The sequence below is a fragment of the Macaca fascicularis genome, chromosome 1 (genome assembly GCF_037993035.2).
Source record: "Macaca fascicularis isolate 582-1 chromosome 1, T2T-MFA8v1.1".
NCBI lineage: Eukaryota > Metazoa > Chordata > Mammalia > Primates > Cercopithecidae > Macaca > Macaca fascicularis.
The window spans coordinates 212,611,681-212,633,022 of NC_088375.1; the positions used below are offsets into that span (position 1 = coordinate 212,611,681).

The 21,342-nt window shown below is 42.9% G+C and overlaps 1 protein-coding gene across 4 annotated transcripts in view; it reads right to left on the reverse strand.

Annotated features, from left to right (window-relative positions):
* ZBTB40 (zinc finger and BTB domain containing 40) overlaps positions 1 to 21,342 on the reverse strand; it is an 80,113-nt gene that overhangs the window by 10,122 nt on the left and 48,649 nt on the right. For 2 of the 4 annotated variants that reach the window (XM_005544507.4, XM_015441124.3), the window contains 11 exons: positions 19,212 to 19,404; positions 18,455 to 18,597; positions 14,300 to 14,492; positions 12,412 to 12,548; positions 11,812 to 12,013; positions 11,312 to 11,445; positions 9,198 to 9,366; positions 8,424 to 8,882; positions 7,458 to 7,664; positions 3,129 to 3,293; positions 329 to 543 (listed from right to left, as the gene is read on the reverse strand). In XM_005544507.4, coding sequence (XP_005544564.3) covers positions 329 to 543; positions 3,129 to 3,293; positions 7,458 to 7,664; positions 8,424 to 8,882; positions 9,198 to 9,366; positions 11,312 to 11,445; positions 11,812 to 12,013; positions 12,412 to 12,548; positions 14,300 to 14,492; positions 18,455 to 18,597; positions 19,212 to 19,404 — 2,217 coding nt within the window. The remainder of the gene's footprint in view (positions 1 to 328; positions 544 to 3,128; positions 3,294 to 7,457; positions 7,665 to 8,423; positions 8,883 to 9,197; positions 9,367 to 11,311; positions 11,446 to 11,811; positions 12,014 to 12,411; positions 12,549 to 14,299; positions 14,493 to 18,454; positions 18,598 to 19,211; positions 19,405 to 21,342) is intronic. The other 2 variants (XM_065528156.2, XM_074017557.1) reach the window with 2 other exon arrangements.

Below are 21,342 nucleotides of genomic sequence, written 5' to 3' on the forward strand. Positions count from 1 at the left end.
CTCTCATGCTCGACACATGGGAGTGATGGGTTCTATGGAAGGTGAGCATCCAAGGGGAAAAGCAGCATTCAGTTCACCACAAGTCTGCTGGCTAAGAGAAGAAGCGTATGAACTCTTGCTCCAATAATGAGCTCCCCAACTGCAGCACTCTGACCAGATCTCCTTAGAGAATCTGGATCACAAGCTGCATCCTTCATGAGAATCAGCCAATTGTCACATCCTGGATACAAGATATGATCTGCAAGCCAGCAACCCAGGCATCAGGGCAGATCAAATGGAGAGTAGGTCAGGGGTTAGGGGAAGAGCTCCCAGTGGCACCTGAGGTCACCTGGTAGGCCTTGTTGCAGATCCCGCAGCTGAAGGGCTTCCCTCCAACGTGGGTGACCATGTGCCGCTCCAGCATGGACGGGGCACTAAAGATCTTCCCACACGTGGGGCAGGGGTGGTACTCTTTGGAGTGCACCTCATGGATGTGCTTCCGGTGATCCTGAAGAGTGGGGAAACTCATCCTGCACTTCTTGCAGTCATAAGGATCTTCTATGTCTGGTTTCATGGGACATCCACGAGAGGAAGAGGTGGAGGGGAAATGAAAACACCACAGGCAGCCATCAGTGAAACACTGGTTGTTGTGTACAGCAACAAATGTGAAGACTCTGCTTAGACAACAGGCAGGGTCACAGACTCCAAGGATCAGAAATCAGTGTAGGAGTCACCTGACTATCCCTACCTTCATCCCAGGAGGTGGGCTTCCTCCAGGGTTTTGAGATTAACTATCTCTGCAGCATCATGTAGTTCATCTCCATTCCTCATTTTACATCTTACAAGTTAAATTACACTTTACCACTTTCCAGGGAGTTTCACCCTGGCTCATCCTGCTTGCAGTGGGCATTCTGGAGTTTTCTAATTCTCTGTAGAGGATTTCCAGCACATTCCCCAGAGCATCACTAATTCCTTTGTCATCAACAGCAATGTGGAGGGATGCTTCCTTTCTCCCCACTTTAGATTCAACAATAAAAACATTAGCATAATGAGTGCTCTATGACAGGCATATTCTAAGCGCTTTATGTAAATTAATTCACTTAATCCTTCCAATAACTCTATGAGTAGGTTCTATTATCATCCCTATTTTACAGATTAGGAAAATCAAGGTTTAGAGTAGTAAGGCAGTATCTTGCCCATGGGCACTATTAAGAAATGGCTGAACTGAGTAACAATCCCATCTCTCACTCCCAAATCCATGCTCTGAGAGCTACATGCTTAATTGGATATGCCAACTCTTCAGTGAGACCCCCAAAATAAAAACTAGTAGTGATGAAGAATACATTTGCCATCCTATGGCAGGAAACTTTGGTATTTTTCTTAAAGCAACAGAAATCAAAATGTTTTAATAAAATCTTTTGCTCACAAGCCAATCTTTTATGTGCATTGATTCAGATTAATTCAGGAATTCTGACATGCAGCAGCATCACTAACTAGTTTCCCTGTGGACATGAGCTCTTGAAATCTCAGTTTTACACCATCTTCTAAGACACTTTGATGCAGCTTTCTATAAGCAACAATGTGGTTCTATGAAACAGGCAAGAAATGGGAAAGGGGGGCCTGGATGCTAGGCCTGCCACGGATGATATAGTTTAGGGTATGGCAAAGTATTCTCGGTCTTCTCCCTTCTGAAAGTTAATAATGTCTTCCCCTTTCCTGATGCCCATGTATTGCTACTGGGAAAGGAAGAATAAAGCAGAATGTCATTAAAGAGGTCAAGAGGACATCAAAATTGTGGCGCTGGATCCAAGCCAAATCTCTCATCTGGAAGCCTACTGTAACTGGATTTTTCTGGACAGCCTTGTAAACTCCTTGGAGGGAAAGAGCCACACTTTATTTCCCCTGCATCACCCAGGGTCTAGCCACATGCTGGGCACATAGGAGCTTTGGCAAAGTCCTTGCTGGCTGGCTGATGACAGACTTGGATGTGTTTACATAAAGCGCACTTGTGAGACACTGTATCTGCCAACAGCTAGAAACTGGTGTGTGGGAAGAGGGGTGGGGAGGGAAGAAGAGTATGTGAGATGCGTGGCATGCAAAAAAGACAAGCTTTGATGGTGACAAATGGCATCTGAGAGGGTTGCCCCTGTCACCAATAATAATAATATCTGGCATTACTGAGCATTTTCTATGTGTCAGGCGTGGAGTGTCATGCTTTACATGTGATCTCATTCAATTCTAATTACAATCCAAGGTGGTGGCATTATTATTTGCTCTAGTTTACAGAAGGGGCATAAGAGGCTTAGAATGGTAAATAAATTTGTTTAAGGCCTCAAGGAAAGTAAGCGTCAGGGTCAAGATTCAAGTCCGAGCCTGTGTGATTCCAGACTCCAAGCTCTTAACTCCCCTGCTGTGCTGTGCTGATTACACTCCTGCTTCAACAAGAGAGGCTGAAGAAAATGTGATGTGGCCAGCCAAATGCCATGCTGGCGATTTCCCGATGGTGTAATGAGGAATCACAGAACTTCTTTGTCCTTCCTTCCTGTGTGTGTGTGTATATATGTGTGTGTGTGTGCCCATGCACACATGCACGCCGAATACAAGTGTGTTTTTGTCTGTGTCAGTTCTCACAGAAGGGGAGAAAGACAGGGGCAGACCCCACCAACTGTGTGAAATACAACGGCACTCGGAAGAGAATGCTGGGCAGGAGGTTTTGAAGGGAACATAACCAAGGCCCACTCACGATGGTAGACATTAACTCAGAAAGTGTCTGGACTGCTCCTATGGGAAAAGGCAGATGGAAGACAGACTCATGGAAATATTCCAGTGCTCTGTGAGCCAATCAGTTATAGAGGCTTTTCCCTTCAAACAGAATTTGCCTCTGTTGGACAAATGGTGCCGGGTAGGCTAAAAAGGAAGACAGGGAAGCAGCCTGGCCAGAGAGAAATAAGCATCATATGAGAAACCTTAAAATGAGATTCTTCCTGAACTAGGAAGGAGGGACTCTGGGTTTTGCAGGGGAACAGGTAAGGGGAAGACACTGAATGGAGCTTGGGTCTGATGGATTGACAACTCTGCTGCAATTGTGACATGCTTTCCCAGTGCCAGGCTGGCATCGAGGGCTTGAGATCCACAGCCTCAGTACATACTGTGAAAGGTATGCAGATGGATGGAGAGGCCATTGGCTTGCCGGAAGCCCTTGCCACAGTCCCTGCAGACATAGGGCTTGTCCCCAGTGTGGGTCCTCACGTGGCGGGACAGCTCAATGGACTGGGCAAACACAGCATCACAGTACTGGCACGCATACATTTTCCCTGCAAATACACAGGAGCTTATTAGAGTCAGCACTAAACATTTATGGCATGGCTACAAACAAAATCTAATTCTACAGCACGTATCAGGGAAATATCATCTGGTGGATGACATTAAAACATCAGGCAGTCTGCAATACGCTGGGTGAGATCTGAGCTGTCTCGTCACATGGCACCTCACAAACACAGCCGATCACACAGAAGGTGCGAGTGTGGTTGGACAAAGGAGTAAGGACGGAGTTCTCGCTGCACAAGACAAGCCATCTGTTCATCAGTCACCGCAAGTATGAAAGAGCGTACTCTATTCCCGCAACCAGATACATCCCTGTGCCCAGAAATTAGTGGGTTTGGATCCCCTTGCAACATATACCGTCTGGATTTGCAACTGCACACAAAGGTGAGATACGTGGATACAGAGAAGAATGAAAGCCTTCTTTCAGTCGCTTGCTATAAAGTTATTATGTATCCCTCGGTTTCTCTGTTTTCACATGCGCATAATGAGGAAATAATGACCAGACTGCCAAAGATTGTTAGAAAATGTGGGTAAGGAACAAATCCGGAGAACTGGCATTTGTGAGAAATGCTAGACCAATTGAACCTCCAAGCTCCCTTATGGGCCAAGAGAGCAAACAGGGCAATCGGTGAGGCAAGGCTCCAGAACCCCGGATCCCAGGTCTACCACAACTAGGGCAAGCAGCCTCATTTTCAGTGTTTATGTATTGGGCTGCAAAATAAGATTTTGTTAGGGAAAAAAGGGTTCCTTGAATGGAGAGGTGAAATTATTGAGGAGCCTGGGGCATAGTCCTTGACGTTCTCAATCCTCAGTTTCTAGATGATCTCTCAGTGCCTCATACACCATCTGTAATGGATGCCTCCTGTAGTATAGCTCCAGCTTGCATCTTTCCCCAGAACTCCAGATCCGTATGTCCAACTCCCCACTGCCCTGCTCTCCACCTGGATGTCTAGTAGGTATCTCCAATGCATCAGAGAGGCCACTATTTGTGGTAATTTGTTACAGCAGCAGGATAAACTAACACACTTCACAGAAAAACCAAAAGTCCTCATCTGTTTTGGGAACCCAAAACAGAGCTCCCAATGCTCTATCCCCACCCTCCCCACAGCCACCACCCACATACTCCCCAATCTCAGTCAATGGCAGCATCACTCAGTTGCTCATGGCAAAGCCCCAAAGCCTTCAGTTCCTTTACTTCCTTTCTTTCCTTCACATCCCACATTCAATCCACCATGAGTCTTGTTACCTCCATTTTCAAAAATATATCCTAAAACTTGAACGTTCTTTACAACCCCCACTAACACAACTCTAGTTGAAAACTATATCATCTCTACACTGGATGGCTCTAATAGCTTTCTGTTTCCCTCTTGCCCTACTATAGCTTATTGTCTGGAGTGGCCAGGATTAACTTCTGAAAATGTAAATTAGATCCTACCACTCATTCTCTGCTCAAAATCCTTCTATGGCTTCATGTGGTAAGTGGGATAATGGGCCCCGAAGATGTCCATGTCCTAATTCCTGAAACCTGTGTGTATGTTACCATACATGGCAAAAGGACTTTGTGAATGTGACTGGATTAAGGATCTTGTGATGGGGGGTTGTCTTGGATTATCCAGGTGGGCCCAATGTAATCGCAGGGGTCCTCATAAGAGGGAGGAAGAGGAGCAGAAAAGGAGGCATGGCGATGGAGGCAGAGGTTGGGGTGATGTGGCCAAGAGCCAAGGAATGCAGGCAACCTCTAGGGGCTGGAAAGGCAAGGAATGAGATCTCCCCTAGAGCCTCCAGGAGGAACTCTGCTGAAAGCTTGAATTTAGCCTCATGAGATCCATCCTGGATTGCTATCTTCCAGAATGGTAAAAGAACATATTTGGGTTGTTTTAGGCCAGTATTTGTGGTAATTTGTTACAACAGCAGGATAAACTCACACACTTCACATAAAAACCGAAAGTCCTCACCCTGGCTTGTAAGACCCTCCAAGGTCCAGCCTTTGCTAGCATCTCTGGCCTTATTGCTTAATGCTCTTCCTCTTTGACTCTGCTTTAGCCCCTTCTAGCTCTCTCTGGTCTGTCGTGCGGGTAAAGCTCATTTCCACTGGGGAGGTGCTCTGCACTTGGGATGCTGTCCTTCTAGGTCTTCCACTGGCTCCATTTCTCACTTTGTTTAGGTTTCTCCACAAATGCCATCTCGCAGAGGCCTTCTCTCATGATACAAATAGTGTTCCCCAAGCCCTGTCCCCTCACTGTGTACCCTGCTTTATGCTTCTTCATAGCAATAACTGCTATCTAAATTTATACTATATATTTACTTGTTTATTGTCAGTTTTACCGAGTGGGATGTAAGTCCCATGACAGGGGTGCGTATATTTACAATACCCCATGCCTGAAAAGAGTACTTACGAAATTCATTCACTCAGCAAATACCGGTTGAGGGCCTACTTTTGCCAAGTACTAGTCTAAGTCCCATGGATGCAGCAGTGGGAAAAGAAAAACTAACAGCTTGCCCCTCATGACTCTTGCATTCTAACAGGGAAGACAAAGCAGAAATAAAGTAAATTACTAAAGTAGATACTATATCATATGAGAAGCACTATGGGAGAAAAATACTGCATGGAAACCAGGGGTGGGGTGCTGAGACCTTACAGAGGGTGGCCAGGAAGGGACTCACCGAGAAGCTAAGTGTGAGTAAGGTCTCAAAGGAGGTGATGAAGAAAAGCATGAGGTGTCTGACGGGAAGTGTTACCAGCAAAAGGAAGGGTAAGAATAAAGGTCCTGGAGCAGGTGCCTGCAGGCCTGAAGGCTGGCCAGAAAGCTAAAATGTACAGGCCTAAGAGATGAAGTCAGAGAGGAATCAGGAACCTTAATCACGGAGGGCCTGAGAGGCTATCTCAAGGACTCTGCATTTCACAACTGACTGGGACAAAAAGCCACTGAAGAGTTTGGAGCAGAGAAGTGACCTGATAGGGTTTACTTATTTTTTAAGTATCAAGAGAAATGGTGAGAGCAAGACCAGCTTTGAGGCTACTGTGACAGTCCAGGTCAAACAATGGTTGCATTATAATTTACACGTAAGTGCTCTAAACAATACGTAGACTCCTCCAAGAAGCCTTCCCTGACAATGCACTTCCTCTTCCCCTCCAACTGGACTAGAGACCCCTTCTCCATCCTTCCTCATCATGCTGGTGTTATTCCACATCACACAGCTGAGAATCTGCATTGTAACGGGCACCACACTCCCCTCCCCCTGCCCCCTTCAGGCCACAAGCTATGGGCACACAGGAACCCCAGCTCAGCTACTCGGCATCTGCCACTGCCTGATCCACAGTAGGTGCTCAGTCAGGGTCCTTGTCATGCTTGAATTCGACCTCAAAGCTAAAAGAATTTTATGTAAATTCTCTCTAACTTTTAATGGCAAAAACTGCAATGACTTTTCCACAAACCTAATACAAAGTCATAGGAGGTTAGCCAGCCTCTTTCAGAAGCTCTCCCAGTAAGCAGTTTACATGTCTATGCACAGAGCTATTCCCAGTCGTCTGTTTGCCTAGAGGTTGTGCATTGTTATTTTATTTTATTTTATTTTTTTATTTTTTGAGATGGAGTCTTGCTCTGTCACCAGGCTGGAGTGCAGTAGTGCAATCTTGGCTCACTGCAAGCTCCGCCTCCCAGGTTCACGCCATTCTCCTGCCTCAGCCTCCCGAGTAGCTGGGACTACAGGTGCCCACCACCACGCCAGGCTAATTTTTTGTATTTTTTAGTAGAAATGGGGTTTCACTGTGTTAGCTAGGATGGTCTCGATCTCCTGACCTCGTGATCTGCCCGCCTCGGCCTTATTTTTTTTGATACTTAACTTTCGTGGGTACACAGTAGGTGTATATATTCATGAGGTACATGCGATGTTGTGATACAGGCAAGCAATATGAAATAACTGCATCATGGAGAATGCGAGATCCATCCCCTCCAGCATTTACCCTCTGTGTAATACATAATCCAAATCACATTCTTTACTTAAAATGTACAATTAAGTTATTATTGACTATAGTCACCCTGTTGTGCTATCAAATTGTTTTGTTTTTGAGATCTATATCACACCTAATCCAAATGGGGTTTAGGCAGTTTATAGTGAAGTCTGCAGGAGAAATGAACTGCGCCCGGCCTTACCTTCCGAGTGCTTCTTTTTGGTGTGATAGGCCAGGGCGGAGGCCTGGGTGAAGGTCATGAGGCAGTGCTTGCACATGAATGGGCGGTCCCCGGTGTGAAGGCGAAGGTGGTTCTTCAGGGTGGAATTGGCTGCAAACTTCGCCCCACACTCTTCACAGGAGAAAGGCTTCTCATCGAAGTGCTCTGTCAGCTTGTGGTACTGCATGCCTAGGGAAGCCACGCATACCAGAGACCAAAAGAGATGCTACTAATCAGTGTTAGGAATCTCGCACAGGATGCCAAGAGCACTGTCTCAGGCCAGGCCTCCGGAGGAAGCACAGCACGAAGTCCAGGGCGCCAGGCCACGCTTGTGCCCCCTGCACACAGCCACGCTGCTCTCTGCCCACCAACTGGCATCCCCAAAGTCACCTGGCCTCATTCCTGGATGGAATCCCTTCTCTCTCTTAAATAGGACCCTGACACCCAGAACTAGGGAAACTCAACTTGCTTTTATATTTCACTAGGTTTATACAAATTCTAAGACAAGGGAAAACCATTCTGACTATACATCCCATGATTTCCATGACTCTTGTTTGTTACCAAGAAACAAGTGGCACATGGAAACATGAGCCAGGTATTAAGCAGCTGGTTATCACTGTAAACAGTAAGAGCTACAAGTTACTGTGTGCTCGCTCTATTACAGGCAGTGCACTGGTGTTTAGCTCTGTTACCTTAAGCCTTCATAACAATCCAACAAAGTTAGCGGCATCAGGGTGCTGCTTTAATAGATTTGGGGAAATCAAAGCTAAGGGGGCTGATTCCAAAGCCCATGCTCTTCTCAAAATATTACCCTGCATCTGTAGGAACCTGCTCTATTTTCTAAGCCCACCCACAGCCCTCACTGCACACAACAAAGGGCAAGGCCTGAAATCCAAACTATAAAACCCACAGTTATCATCCTCTGTTCCTTTGCCTTCTTGAACGTACCTGAGGCATGGGCAAATTCTCTCCCACAGAGGTCACATGTCACTGGAAGCCTCTTCTTCTTCTTCTTGGGTGCGTCGGGCTCTCCACCTGCACCATGGGCCTCCAGCTGATGTTTGTCCAGCTCTTTCTTGGAATCCTTGGTCTCCCTGCACTCCTTACACTGCACCTGTTTGCTCTTGGCCACCCGGCAGCGCTTCATGTGCACCTTCAGGCGGCAGTAGAAATGGAAGCTTTTGTCGCAGGCCTTACAGACGAAGCTCTTCTTGGCAGGGTCTGGGGAGGCAGAAACCTCTTTCTCTTGCTGTCCTGGCAAGGAACCAGTCTCTCCTTGATCGTTCTGTTCCCCAGGCTGGCTGTCTTCTTTGGCTGCCTTTTCATCTTCTTTGTTGTTGGCTTCAAGGTGAAATTTATTACTCACCCTCCACGTTTCCTTCTCTCCATCTTCCTTAGTAAGGACACCTGCAAAAGACAGACAGCTTGTGGCTCTGCAAACTCTGTTTCTATTTTGCTTTATAACATTTCTAACACAAAGGAGACTAGAGACTACTTGAGATCCTCAAAACACTCTGAAGTAATACATTGTCCTCTTTACTTTCCAATAAACACAAAGAACATTTTCCCTCTATGTCTCACGACTTTTTTAGGTATTGAGAGCGTATAAAATGAATACGTAACTTAAGGTTGTGATAAACTCTGATATGAACTGCTGCCTCTTTCTTCAGGAAACAATCAGGGTGGGACAGGAACCCCCTTCCCACCCGGCCCGTTCCTTACCAAGGTATGCTAACTCGTGCATGACAGGCTGCAGGCCTGGAAAAGATTTGTGGACACTGCAGAGGAGGTGGCATATTTCAATGGCCGAGACTGATTTTTCCACGGCTCTACTCAGCACTGCTCTCAGGGAAGCTTCAGGGCTGGCTGTCTCAGAGGAAATGCTCAGAATCTAAATGAATACCAGGAGACAAAGGTGGTGGGTTAATCTCAGCAGATTTTCTCCATGGTTTTCAACTTAAAAAAAAAAAAAAAGCTAATCCCAGGAAGGCACTGCTCTATTTATAAGCAGTTTATACATCGCCTTGTGATAAATGTAGTGGACAGCTCTGTTTGCCAAAGAACAGGAAAACTAACAAAACAAAACAAAAAAAGAAGCATGTATCCAGATAAATATGCAAATACAAAGAAGATATATGCAGGGAAGCATAAAGCATTTTCTATAAGAAATAGCTTATCGGAAGCTAGGAGTCTCCCAAAGACCTTTTCTGGATTTTAATACTAAAAGCTTGAAAAGCTATAGGATTTGGTCATCGGTGTGTCTGTCTTGAAAATCAGAGTAAGTTTTCATAATATATACTTGTCTCAATGTCTGGAAGTAATTCTGCATGATCAGTGGCTTCATATTTTTAGATACTTAGATATACCCATTTAAACGTCATTTTCTTTCACAAAGAAACTCAGCGTTTTAAAGAAGGTTCAAATAGAAGCTTTAAAGAGGCCAAGAATATTATTTCAAAGCCGTCGTCCTCTTTCAGAATGTTAGAGCTATCAGCAGAAAGAGTCGGTACACTGAGAAAATAAAGCTAAACCATCCACAGATGGCCAAATGGAATTTTCATTTTGGAAGATATTTTATTTCTGCTCTTTTCAAGTCTATCTAAATAAACCTGATGTCCCTGGAGGCAGGCATGAGACTAATTAGTGAGGCTAAAACTGATCAACTGCAGAAACCCCATTTCTGAAGTTGTGGCATGCTGGAGAGAGTCTAACAGATGAATCTTTCCTCTGAAGCCCTACAGAAATGTGTGCCATCTTCTTCCCAGCTGAGTCAGACCAACATGTGGCTGTCACCTGCACAGAGAGAGTCAGAAACCCGCCCTTCTGCACACCTTCCACACCTACCGGAATCAACAGGGCACTACATTTGAATCTGTAGTTTAACGTCATGTTCCTTTCTTGTTCTTCCCCACTCAAGATGCACATGATCCTGGGCTGGACACCCATGAGTTCCCCCAGTCCCCACCTGGTATTCCTGGGATGCTGGCCACATTGTGTGAGGCCTTACAGAAAATGAGCTGGCATTTTTTGCTACCCCATATGGGCAAAAGCTTTGTTCTATCTATGTTTATCTTGGCTCTTTATAGAAGCCAGAATAAAACATGTAATAAGACCAGTTTTACTTTCCTTCATCTGAGACAAGCTGCTTCTTAGAACAGGTAAGAGAACAGTATCATGGCTCCAGGGGATACCAGGTTTAGACAAATGGAATAAATTGGTTTGAGTCATAGGAACCCGGGTTCAAATCCTGACATCATCTCCTCCCTGCCGGAGCATTTTAGACAGGTAACTTAACCCCTTGGGGCCTGAGAACCCTTGTCTATAAAATGTGGTAACATCACCTGCCATGTAGAGCTGGAAGGATTAAAAGAGCAAACGTGTTAGGAAGCATTAGCCTAGCACGGGGTACAGATATTGGTTCCAGCCAGGCATGGTGGCTCACGCCTGTAATCCCAGCACTTTGGGGAAGCTGAAGTGGATGAATTACTTGAGGCCAGGAGTTCGAGACCAGCCTGGCCAACATGGCGAAACCCTGTCTCCACTAAAAATACAAAAAATTAGCAGGACATGGTGGTGCACACCTGTAATCTCAGCTACTTGGGAGGCTGAGGCAGGAGAATTGCTTGAACCCGGAAGGCAGAGGTTGCCATGAGCCAAGATCGTGCCACTGCACTGCAGCCTGGGTGACAGAGCGAGACTCTGTCTCAAAAGCGAAAAAGAAAAAAAAAAGAAGGAAAACAACCCAACCAGATATTGGTTCCTCCCTTTGGAATGAAGACAGTCCCAGGCAACAACTGTAAAACTCTCCAGCATTTTGCTTTTTATTCCCACCACACCTCTTTCACAGTCTCTGCCCGGTGCTCCTCCTCCGAGGTAAAGAGCTTGCACTCAGTCTTCTGTTGGATGGCCTCCAAGATCAAGTGGTTATGCTTCAGGACTGTTTCTAAAGTGGCACGTTCTGGGGTGGTCACTGAAAAAAAGGGGGATCAAAAACTCATTAGTCAAACAGTGAGCACCGTTTTTCCTTCACCCTTCCTCCACTCAATTCTTCATAATGAAAACACATTTCCCCTATCTCCTGTCTGAGGCTGGCAGCGGGGAAAATGGCAAACAGCACTGTAATCAGAGTATAATAACGAATGTAAGTTTAAGATAATTACTGCATCTATTTTTTAAAAGGTTTACAAACTTTTGTGTCCTTGAACGAAAATGCCAGTCCTTACTTCTAATAGTAGGGATGTGGGTGACTACTCTAAGAGAGCTCTTCCTATTTTCTAGGAAGCCTGACAGCCATCTCTAGTGGGGGCAAAACCCCTCCAGAGGTCAGGTAACTTACCTGCCCGGAAGAAAGCGTCGGCACCAGGCTCCCTTCGTATTTCCTCCATGAGCAGGTCTAATGGGCAGGTCTTTGTCTCCTGAACCACCAGCAGCAGTTGCCAAATGGCTGTGGCAGAGAGAGTCTGCTTTTCTAGAACTGCTGATATCAGGGAATTGAAACCACCTGAACCAGAGTCACGTTTCACAAGCTTCTCCATGACCTTCAAGATGTAACACAAATGCTCACGTAAGAGACTCTCCAGCCACTGGCCCAGCTGCAGAGCTGCAAGTCTAGGTATTGGGTTACAGTGAACATGTTTGGGGAAGGAGTTTTTCAACATCCTCACCTCTCTCAATCTGAGAGATTTCTTATACATGTCAAGGTTCTTCATTTGTCCTTTTGAATGCCTTTCCTTACTACCACAGAAATTAGAATTATTCTATTTGTTACTCCACCTTAGAAACTGAGTTACCTTCTATTTCTCCTCCACTTAGCAAATTCTCAACATGGCTACATATGTAATATTTACAGAAAATATAAATGTATGTGTGGGTGTTCATATTTTTTCCTTCCTTCTCATTTTACCCTCCCCTCCCTCTGTTTCTCTCCCTCTCTTACCTCTCTTTCTCCAGGGGCTAAACTTGTCATGTGTGAGATCATCTTTAATAAAATCTGGTTGTCTGTGAAAATCTCAGAGAGGTTTTCGTGATAGCGTCTCAATAGCTCAGTCCCATAATCATCAGGGCTTGGTTGGACTGTAAGGATATTAGCAAAACAATAATGTTTGATGCAACAAAACCTTCTACAGAAGACTCCAGGATACTACCAATGAGAGACGAAGACAGCAATCAGCACAACAGCTCAGTGTCCTCTGCAGAGCCCTGGCTTGGCGCCTCATATGTTCAGAGCTCCTCTGCCTACCCTTAATCGCTTGGTGCTTCAGGGTCATAAAGCCATTAACACTTTGAAAGTCAGTGCCTGGTGGTAGGAGCTAGCAATTGCTCACCAGGGGGGTAATTAGAAGGCTGTACTTGTAAGAGACTCAGATGCGCAGATTCAACGGGGGGTGCTTGTCAAGCCTGAGGTAGAGGATCCGTGTGGCGATCCTAAAGATAAGCACGAATCAAGGCTGTGTGTGTGAAGCTGACCCGTGGTTTTTCTACTTAGGTGCCCTTTGGGCCAATTTGTTAGGTTCTCTAAGAGGTCATATTTACTTGAAAGTTAAGAAACATTGAAATGATCAGGCATTTCTCTTAGCTTTGCAGATATTTAAAAATGTACTCTCTTCTTTAGCTCAGTAACTCCACTTCTGGAAATCCAACCTTAAGAAATTATCTGAAGGTCTTTGTCTATGTACAAAGGCAACTGTCAAAGCATAATCTGTGCTGATGATGACAGTGAAGATAACAACTAATATTTACTGAGTGCCCATGTACCGGGCACTGTGCCAAATGTTTAACATGTATTATACTAGCCACACAAAAACAAATGTGATAGGTACCACTCTTACCCCATTTCACACAGCAAATGAGATTCAGAAAGGTTAAGTCACTTGCTCAGGGTATTACAGCCACAGAATGGTGAGGTGAGGCTGTAGTCCCAGATAGTCTTGACACTAACGCCTACAGTCCTAACCATTACGCTACATGTGCTCTGAAATAAGGGCATGAATAATACACCATACACGTCCTTATGATGGAAAACTACACAGCCTTCAACAGCTAGGATTGTGGGGAGTTTTTCTGAACTGTGGAAAATAATACTGCTGTAATGTTACATGGGGGAACCATAAAATTATACAATATGATAGTATCTTAATATTATAAAAATGATAGATAAAATATGTCAAGGTGTTAATATAGGCATGCTTGAGTGGTAGAATTTTAAATGGTTTGCTACCTTATATTTGGAATTGTCCAAGTTTGTATAAGTACATACTACTTTTATAGGCTAGGGACAAATATCCTTTTTCTGAAAACCATCTGAGTCCTAAATGCTCTGGGACAGGGAAGAGTTGGCTTAAATTGGATTGTCTTTCTAAGGCATAGGATATGGACTCATTTCCCCAAGCTGAACAGACACCAGAGCAGTGAGTTCTGGGGACTGCTGGAAGCAGACAGCACTCTAGCAGAAAAGGGGCGATCGAGATTCGAGGCTTTGCTGCTCCTATTTGTGAATATGGTTGACAGCGTGCTGAGCCTTATGAGCACATTTGCTCCTGTGGCTCTCACAGGTGATCCTGGACAGCCCTGGGAAAGCCACATGTTAATAAGTCCTGAGCCACAGGAACACCATGAGGGAGCTTAACCGAGAAGAGTCACTCTCAGATTTCAGATCTTAACTCCAGAGAGATCGAGAATTACTGATGTATGACAGCTAGTTTCCATACTGCAATGACATTTCTTAACATTATCTTATCTCACCAGCATGGAGCCAAAAGGGTGTTTCAAGCTATAATTTTCTGGAAGAGTTGTTCCAGTCCAGAGAGTCAACAATTAACTAATACCTGTGGCGCCTGGCAAAGTGGCTAATTTCTGCAACTTCTCTAGCAGAAGGCCCAGGTTTGGGAAAGTCATCTTCACAGCCTGGAGGAGTTTTACCAAACTCTCAGCAGTCAGGGTCTTCTCTTCAGTCATTCTGTGCAACAAATTTTCTATTGTCTCCTTGGGTGTTCTGCCCTCACAGCAATTCAGAATCACCTGCAGTGCCAAGCAATCAACCAGACACCGGTTACTGGCAATTCAACATTTATCTGACACACCACTGGAAAACCTAGCAAGACAGCATCACAAGATGCCCGATCTCCAAGTCCTCCTCTGTTGGTCTCCAGCATTATTTTTTTTCCATAGTTTCTTCCTTATTTTGCTTCAATAAAAATCTAAAATATTTTCCAAACAAATACCTGTAAAAATCTTCCTTTCTCAATTGCAGGTCTGTGTATATGCTCTGCCTCCAACAGCTTGCATTTTGTGGAAACATTCCTAAACTAGGTCTACATGATACAGCAAGTAGCCTGCCTCTAACCTGGTTCTTTAGATGTGGCTTGTTTGGACACTAAGATTGAGAAACACAGATTGACAATTAACATGGTTTAATGTTTTTTGGTCTTTTTTCAGTAAAGTTCATAATATTAGCATAAGTTATAATTTCATAGGTTATAATTCCATTGTTTTACTTTACTTGCATAGTAATCTGAACACTCAGATAATCTGTACATTAGTCTGTGGACTCCAAAATATTAGATTTAAAGTGTCTTTCTGGATTATTTTTCTTGTGGATTCCTCATTATCCATTCCTCTCATTCTCAAGAGCCACATACATCAGCTCCAGTCATAATTCAGCAATTCCACTCCTTTGTCCTTCCTTGGTGTGCTAGAGGATTTTGAGTCAAAAGGGCACAGAACTCTAGCAAAAGGATGAAAATAAAACACGTGACAGATATTTTACAGATATTTTTATATTACAATAGAACTATTTCTTAATGGACTACGGCATAATATGCATAGCTTAGCTCTTATGGAACTGATAAAGCAGGGGATTATTTCAATACATGTAATCTACAGATTCACAGGGACTGAATTTTGAGCTTTCCTTTGGGAAAATGTCAGCTCCTAGTCATGGTAGTATGCCAGAGGCTGCCATTATCAAATTAACTTCCATTTTAAAATAATGAATTTAGTTTTAAAACCAAATTGGTTTTATATATATGAAAGGAATATATACATAATAAATCAAGCTGTCATATTCTTTGTCAGTGCAGAATATAGTCATCCTCTTTCAGTTCTAATATATAGATTTCTACTAAATAAATCATAATTTAAAAATTAAGAGCTTGTATCTAAACATCATACTGATTTCAGAGCTAAATCTTGGTTCCTAAGCAATAATCTGATACATAAAGAGGCAGCCAGACACCGGTAAGAGTAAGCACAGGCTTTAAATCCAGACAGACCTAGTTCAAATTGCAGTTCTAGTATTTATTGCCTGTGTGACCTTGGGCAAGTTATTTAATTCTTCAAGCCTTATCTTCCTCACTTGAAAAAGAAGATAATACCAACTCTTGCACAGTTGTTACTGTAAAATGAAGGTGCTGTTTGTATGGCTTTGCCTAACTCCTAGGACATATGTGATCTTTAAGAAATGACTATGTTATTGATATGATTAGGGAGAAGTACTCATAGGGGTTAAGAGAGTATGTTTTGATTAGAAGTCTAGTTCTTATTACCAGCCCCAAACAGCTGTGTCTTTGGGTGAGCTGCTTCACCTCCCTGTGTTCTGTTTCTTCATCTTTAAAATAAGGGTAATATCCATGATGTCATAAAGTTGCTATGAGGGCAAAACTCAGTAATGTTTAAAAAGTCCTCAGCACATTGCCTGGCACACAATAAGCAATAAATAAATGACAGCTATAGTAATTACCTTTTTTTTTCTGTTTCCAGTCCTTATGTAAATATGTTCCTGGTTACTGCTTCTTACAAAACCCAACATATTTATAAAGGCCATGGCATCCATTATTAGCATGGTTTCTAACCAGAAAAAAAGTTGGAAAAGGCCTGGGTACACATTCCACACGATGTCAAAATACTGTGGCTATTCAATCAACATTCACCTCTCCACTCCCACTTTATAGTATGCTTCAGCTTTCATGAGAAGGAATCACTTAACGAAGGTCTGGTGGAACCCCAATCTTAAGAAGTGTTTTTGTGATTTATAACTAATTTAAGCACTTCTGCTTCAGCTTTCTCTTTCAAGTAAACTGAAAGTGACAGAAGAAAATGACAGTGTGGTCTATCTTGCTGCAGAGAATGAGGCTGAGTTTGGACTCTATCTATAAATGCTGTTTTACCAAGATAATGAAACAGTTCAAAGGACACATTCAATCTAGCTAATAAGAAAAAGGTTTGAATGAGTAATCCAATGAAATCGCTAAAGAGGGAATCAGGAACTTCTAGAGCTATAAGCAACTTACTTAAATTGAGTGTCTGAAATCACACTTAATTGGAAGACTAAGGAGAAAAGATAGAAGAATCTTTGTATATTTTATTTCTCTAAGAAGTTCAAAGGACTTAAAATTTTAAAAACAAATCATAAAATGTAATTCTGAGATTAAAGGTTGTTCCCTTTGTGTGTGTGTGTGTGTGTGTGTGTGTGCATGCACACATGTGCAACATAAGATCACTGAGAAAAATTGAGGATCTAGTTGTCACTGTAAATTCAGGGCTTAGCCATTATACCAGTGGCTTCTAAACGTTTTCTCTCCTGACAACTTAAGTCACTTCCCACAGTTTTAGGAATTGATGCCACAAAAGTACTCTATCCCTATTCCTTCTTCCCAGATATAAAAGTATTTTTAGCACAAAGTTGAAATCAATAACACCAACAAACATAGTTATCTAGTTGCCTTGAGAAGTCATGCCAGCAGTTTTATGAGGATTTTAGTAGCTAGCTGGTGGGAGAGTAAATTGGTACAACCTTCCTGAAGGGCAATTTGGCAGTATGTATCAAACACTTGAAAATTTTTATACTCTCGATTCCAAAATTCCACTTCTTAGAAAGTATAGTAAGGGAATAATTTCAGAGGTATGGAAAGATTTATGTGCAAGAATGTTTTTCACAACATCACTTATAATAGCAAAAAAAAAAAAAAAAAAAAAAAAGGACACTAATGCCCAATGATAAAGAATTAATGAATTATGGAATGTCCATTAGATAGGCTACAAAATCCATATTATAGGCATAGACATGTATTAAGATATTAGGTAAAAAGTCAAGTTAGAAAACCATATGTTCTGTATAACGCCATCTTGGGATGACTCAAATAAGAAAGAGGGGAACACGGCCGGATGCGGTGGCTCACGGCTATAATCCCAGCACTTTGGGAGGCCGAGGCGGGCGGATCACGAGGTCAAGAGATCGAGACCATCCTAGCTAACACGGTGAAACCCCGTCTCTACTAAAAATACAAAAAAATAGCTGGGCGTTGTGGTGGACGCCTGTAGTCCCAGTTACTTGGGAGGCTGAGGCAGGAGAATGGCGTGAACCCGGGAGGCGGAGCTTGCAGTAAGCCAAGATTGTGCCACCGCACTCCAGCCTGGGAGACAGAGCGAGACTCCGCCTCAGAAAAAAAAAAAAGAGGGGAACACATGCTTCAGCAGTTAGCAGTGTCATCTCTGAGTGGTGAAATGTGAATTTTTTTCTTTTTGATTGCTTTCCCAATTTTCTACATATTCCAAATGTACAGTACATTTCTATAAAGAGGAAAGGTGTCATAATAATTACAGAATTTCCTTAACATTTTAACTCGATACAGTTGTTTATAGTAAAAATTGATAGTCAGAGCAAGAATAGCATATATCCATCTGTCCATCTGTCCACCTGTCCACCTGTCCATCCATCCACCCACCCATCCATCCATCCATCCATCCACCCACCCACCCACCCACCCACCTATCCATTTTCCTTATGGCTCCATGTGCAAGGCCTTCAGCAAGCTACTGTGAGGAAAGCGACAGGATACGAAACAAGCACCTCAACTTCAAGGTGCTTACTATGCAGTATGTATTAAAATACTGCAAAGTATAAAATGCTATGTGCCACAAAAGAATTTTTTTTAAGTGCTATATGAATTCAGGAGGAGGGAGGAGACACTTGACACAGTTACCCTTTTTTCAGTGCCAGTGAGGAATTCCTCCTTGGCTGTTTCCAGGAACTCCATAATAGGTCTCAGCTGTGTTACACACTGTATCAGGTCCTCTTTGTGTTCTAGTAACAGAACAGACAAGGTCTTTCCCTCCTCTGTGCTCCCTGGGGGAGAAAGAGTTAGAAACACACAAGAGAAGCTAGTCAATTTGAAGAAAATGACAGCATGGTTTGTCAAGAGAGATCTAACAGAATAGTAAAGTGATTTTCAGCTTATTCTGAGCACCTGAATGCAGATTCTCTTTTACAGAGGAAAATACTTTATTATTCTGTTTAAACTCTATGAAAGGAAAAATGTTTCATTTATCTGTCGAAACACAAAGCTGCAGAGCCAGCCAGAGGTTAACTTCTGGTTGGCAAGGCCACTGCTTTGTACCTAACCCAAATGAGAGAAGCTTCAGCCTTAAAGTGCTGTCAGCGAACCAGTCCACCCTGGGTACTCAAGTCATTGATTTGAATGTGTGGCTTTTTGAAGGGCAGGAGAACATTGATGATATTCTCCAACTTCAAGGTGTCAGACTAGTTAACTGTGGGATAGAAATGGAGACTCAAATTTAGTTGGTGTATATTTAACATGCAGCTTCTGGAATTTACATGTGAAACTTATGTGAAAACCACTTAATAACTAAGCCACCAAAGAAACGTATCACTGGAACAAACTTTATAGCATCATCCCAAAATAAAACCCTGCCATTCCAATCCATAGGATCTTCTCCTACCTTTTGGCTGCACTGTGTCTACATCTTCTGGCTTCCTGGCTAACAGTGCTGTTTTTACTGCAGGATTAGAATCTTGGTACAGCCTCAACAGGGATACAACAGTCTGAACATCCAGGCTCCCCTCTCTTACTTTACTCAGGATTCTCTGGAATGCTGAATGTCCTCCTTCACCCTCGAGACACTTCACTACAGTCTATGGAACAAAAGTACCCAGAAAGATAGATTAGTGAACCACAAGAACCATCCACTCCCTGCATTTGGCAAACAAGGCCCTCAACAGTTTGATTCCTGCCAGCTTCTCCTGCAGCTCCTCATCCACTGCACTTTCTTCCCCAGTGGCAGTTCCAACAAGACCCGCGATCCCAAGCTCCTACCCCTGTCTTCTGGAGGACTCCAATTCCACGACTCCATGCTCGAACCTTGCTCAGGGGTTACCTCTGCTGGGAGGCCTTTCCTGGCCACAGGTCCTACCTCCTCTTCACTGCTTTTAATTTGACATTTGTCATACTATAATTATTACATTTTTTCTCCTACTAGACTTCTTGAAGACATGAATTATGCTGTTCTGTATCCTCTGTATCTTCAGCAAATAGCATAGCCTGGCACACAGTAGGGGCTCAGTGAATTTTTAATAAACTTAATGCACTTCTTACCTAATTATACCTTTCTGAATCTGGCATTTAAGTATTTCATGGGCAAGGATGTCTGAATTTAAATCTAATGAACTGTCATTTTATTATTTGAGAATGCAATTAAAATCTCACAATTTAGGAAAAAAGAATACCTTAAATCATTTACATTATAAATGACAGACTATTTAAAAAGACATGAGCCTTATTAATTTTAGATATAGTCGGTAACAATTAAGGCTAACAATGTGTTGGCTTGTAGTTGCCAGCTGTAAGAACATATGACTCACATGTTAATTACGCCGTGTGAATGACTGCTTTCAGCCTGAAGGGGCTTCACAGCTTCTTCCCCTAACCAACGTTTACATAACGGGCCTTGCCTCTGGCTTTGTGCCACTTGACCTTTCGGTGGCATTTGGCAGTGCCTCTGTATCACAATTCTCTTCTGATTTCAGCAGCACTGAAGTATGTGGGATAAGAACTTGCCTTCCTGACCACTCCTTTTCAGCCTTTCACACTGGTTCTTCTTCCAAATCCGTAACCATTAACAGCACCTAAGACTGGTCTCAAACTTTTATTTTTTTTTTTCTCCTTTTATATGCTCCCTTTTGAAAAGCTCTCACATGTATCGCTTTAACTATCACCTTTATGCAAACCACTCTGAAAAGCAGCTCTAACCCTGCACTGTTTCAATCCAGAGCTGCCACACGGTTTCTGCTGGACACACCTTATTCTCCCTCCAGAGGTCTCAGGGGCGCATATAAAACCAAAGTCATCATCTTGACTCTTCTAGACCCTTCTAAGACATCAACAACCCCAGTGGCAAAATAAACAAAATTAGTATTCCTTTCTTTGGTCTGACAGAACATCTCTCATGCAAATACGAGGAAGGTCAATTGGAAGGTAGGATTCATATTTCTATTCTAGCAATAATTAATTTACTTGAAAAAATCTGATAACCAAAACTGAATTTCGTGTGTACAGTCATATGTAGAGTCTTTATATTTCTACTTCACAAAGCTACCATCTACCTTTGATTTTTTTTTAGTGTCAAGATTATAAAACAGAAAAATTTTCTCACCAGAGTCTTTAGAGAGCAAAAGGTTAGTTTTCTACATACACACAGTCTCCCCACTACACTAAAGGAGCTCACGAATACTGTACCAACACAGCAAAATTTAGCTAGACAGCTGTTATTATCAATTCTGGTAGTAAGTATATGTTTAAGATTTTTATTTAGAGAGATTTTATCCTTCTCCTCTCCTCCCAAGTAGAAATTATAAACGAGTTACACCTTGTGTTTCTTGGCTTTGCTTTAGCTTGCTTCCTAATCACAGGATGTCTGTATAAAAAAGCTACATTAAACTTTAAAAGTTTCCTGTGTTTTTCAGTCATCTCCAAAAGTACACAGAGAGAAAACACAGTTTAATAATCCACATCAACATATCATTAGTGTAAGAAACTTCTGAGAACCTAAGGTAACTCATCTTGTATTTAAAAAA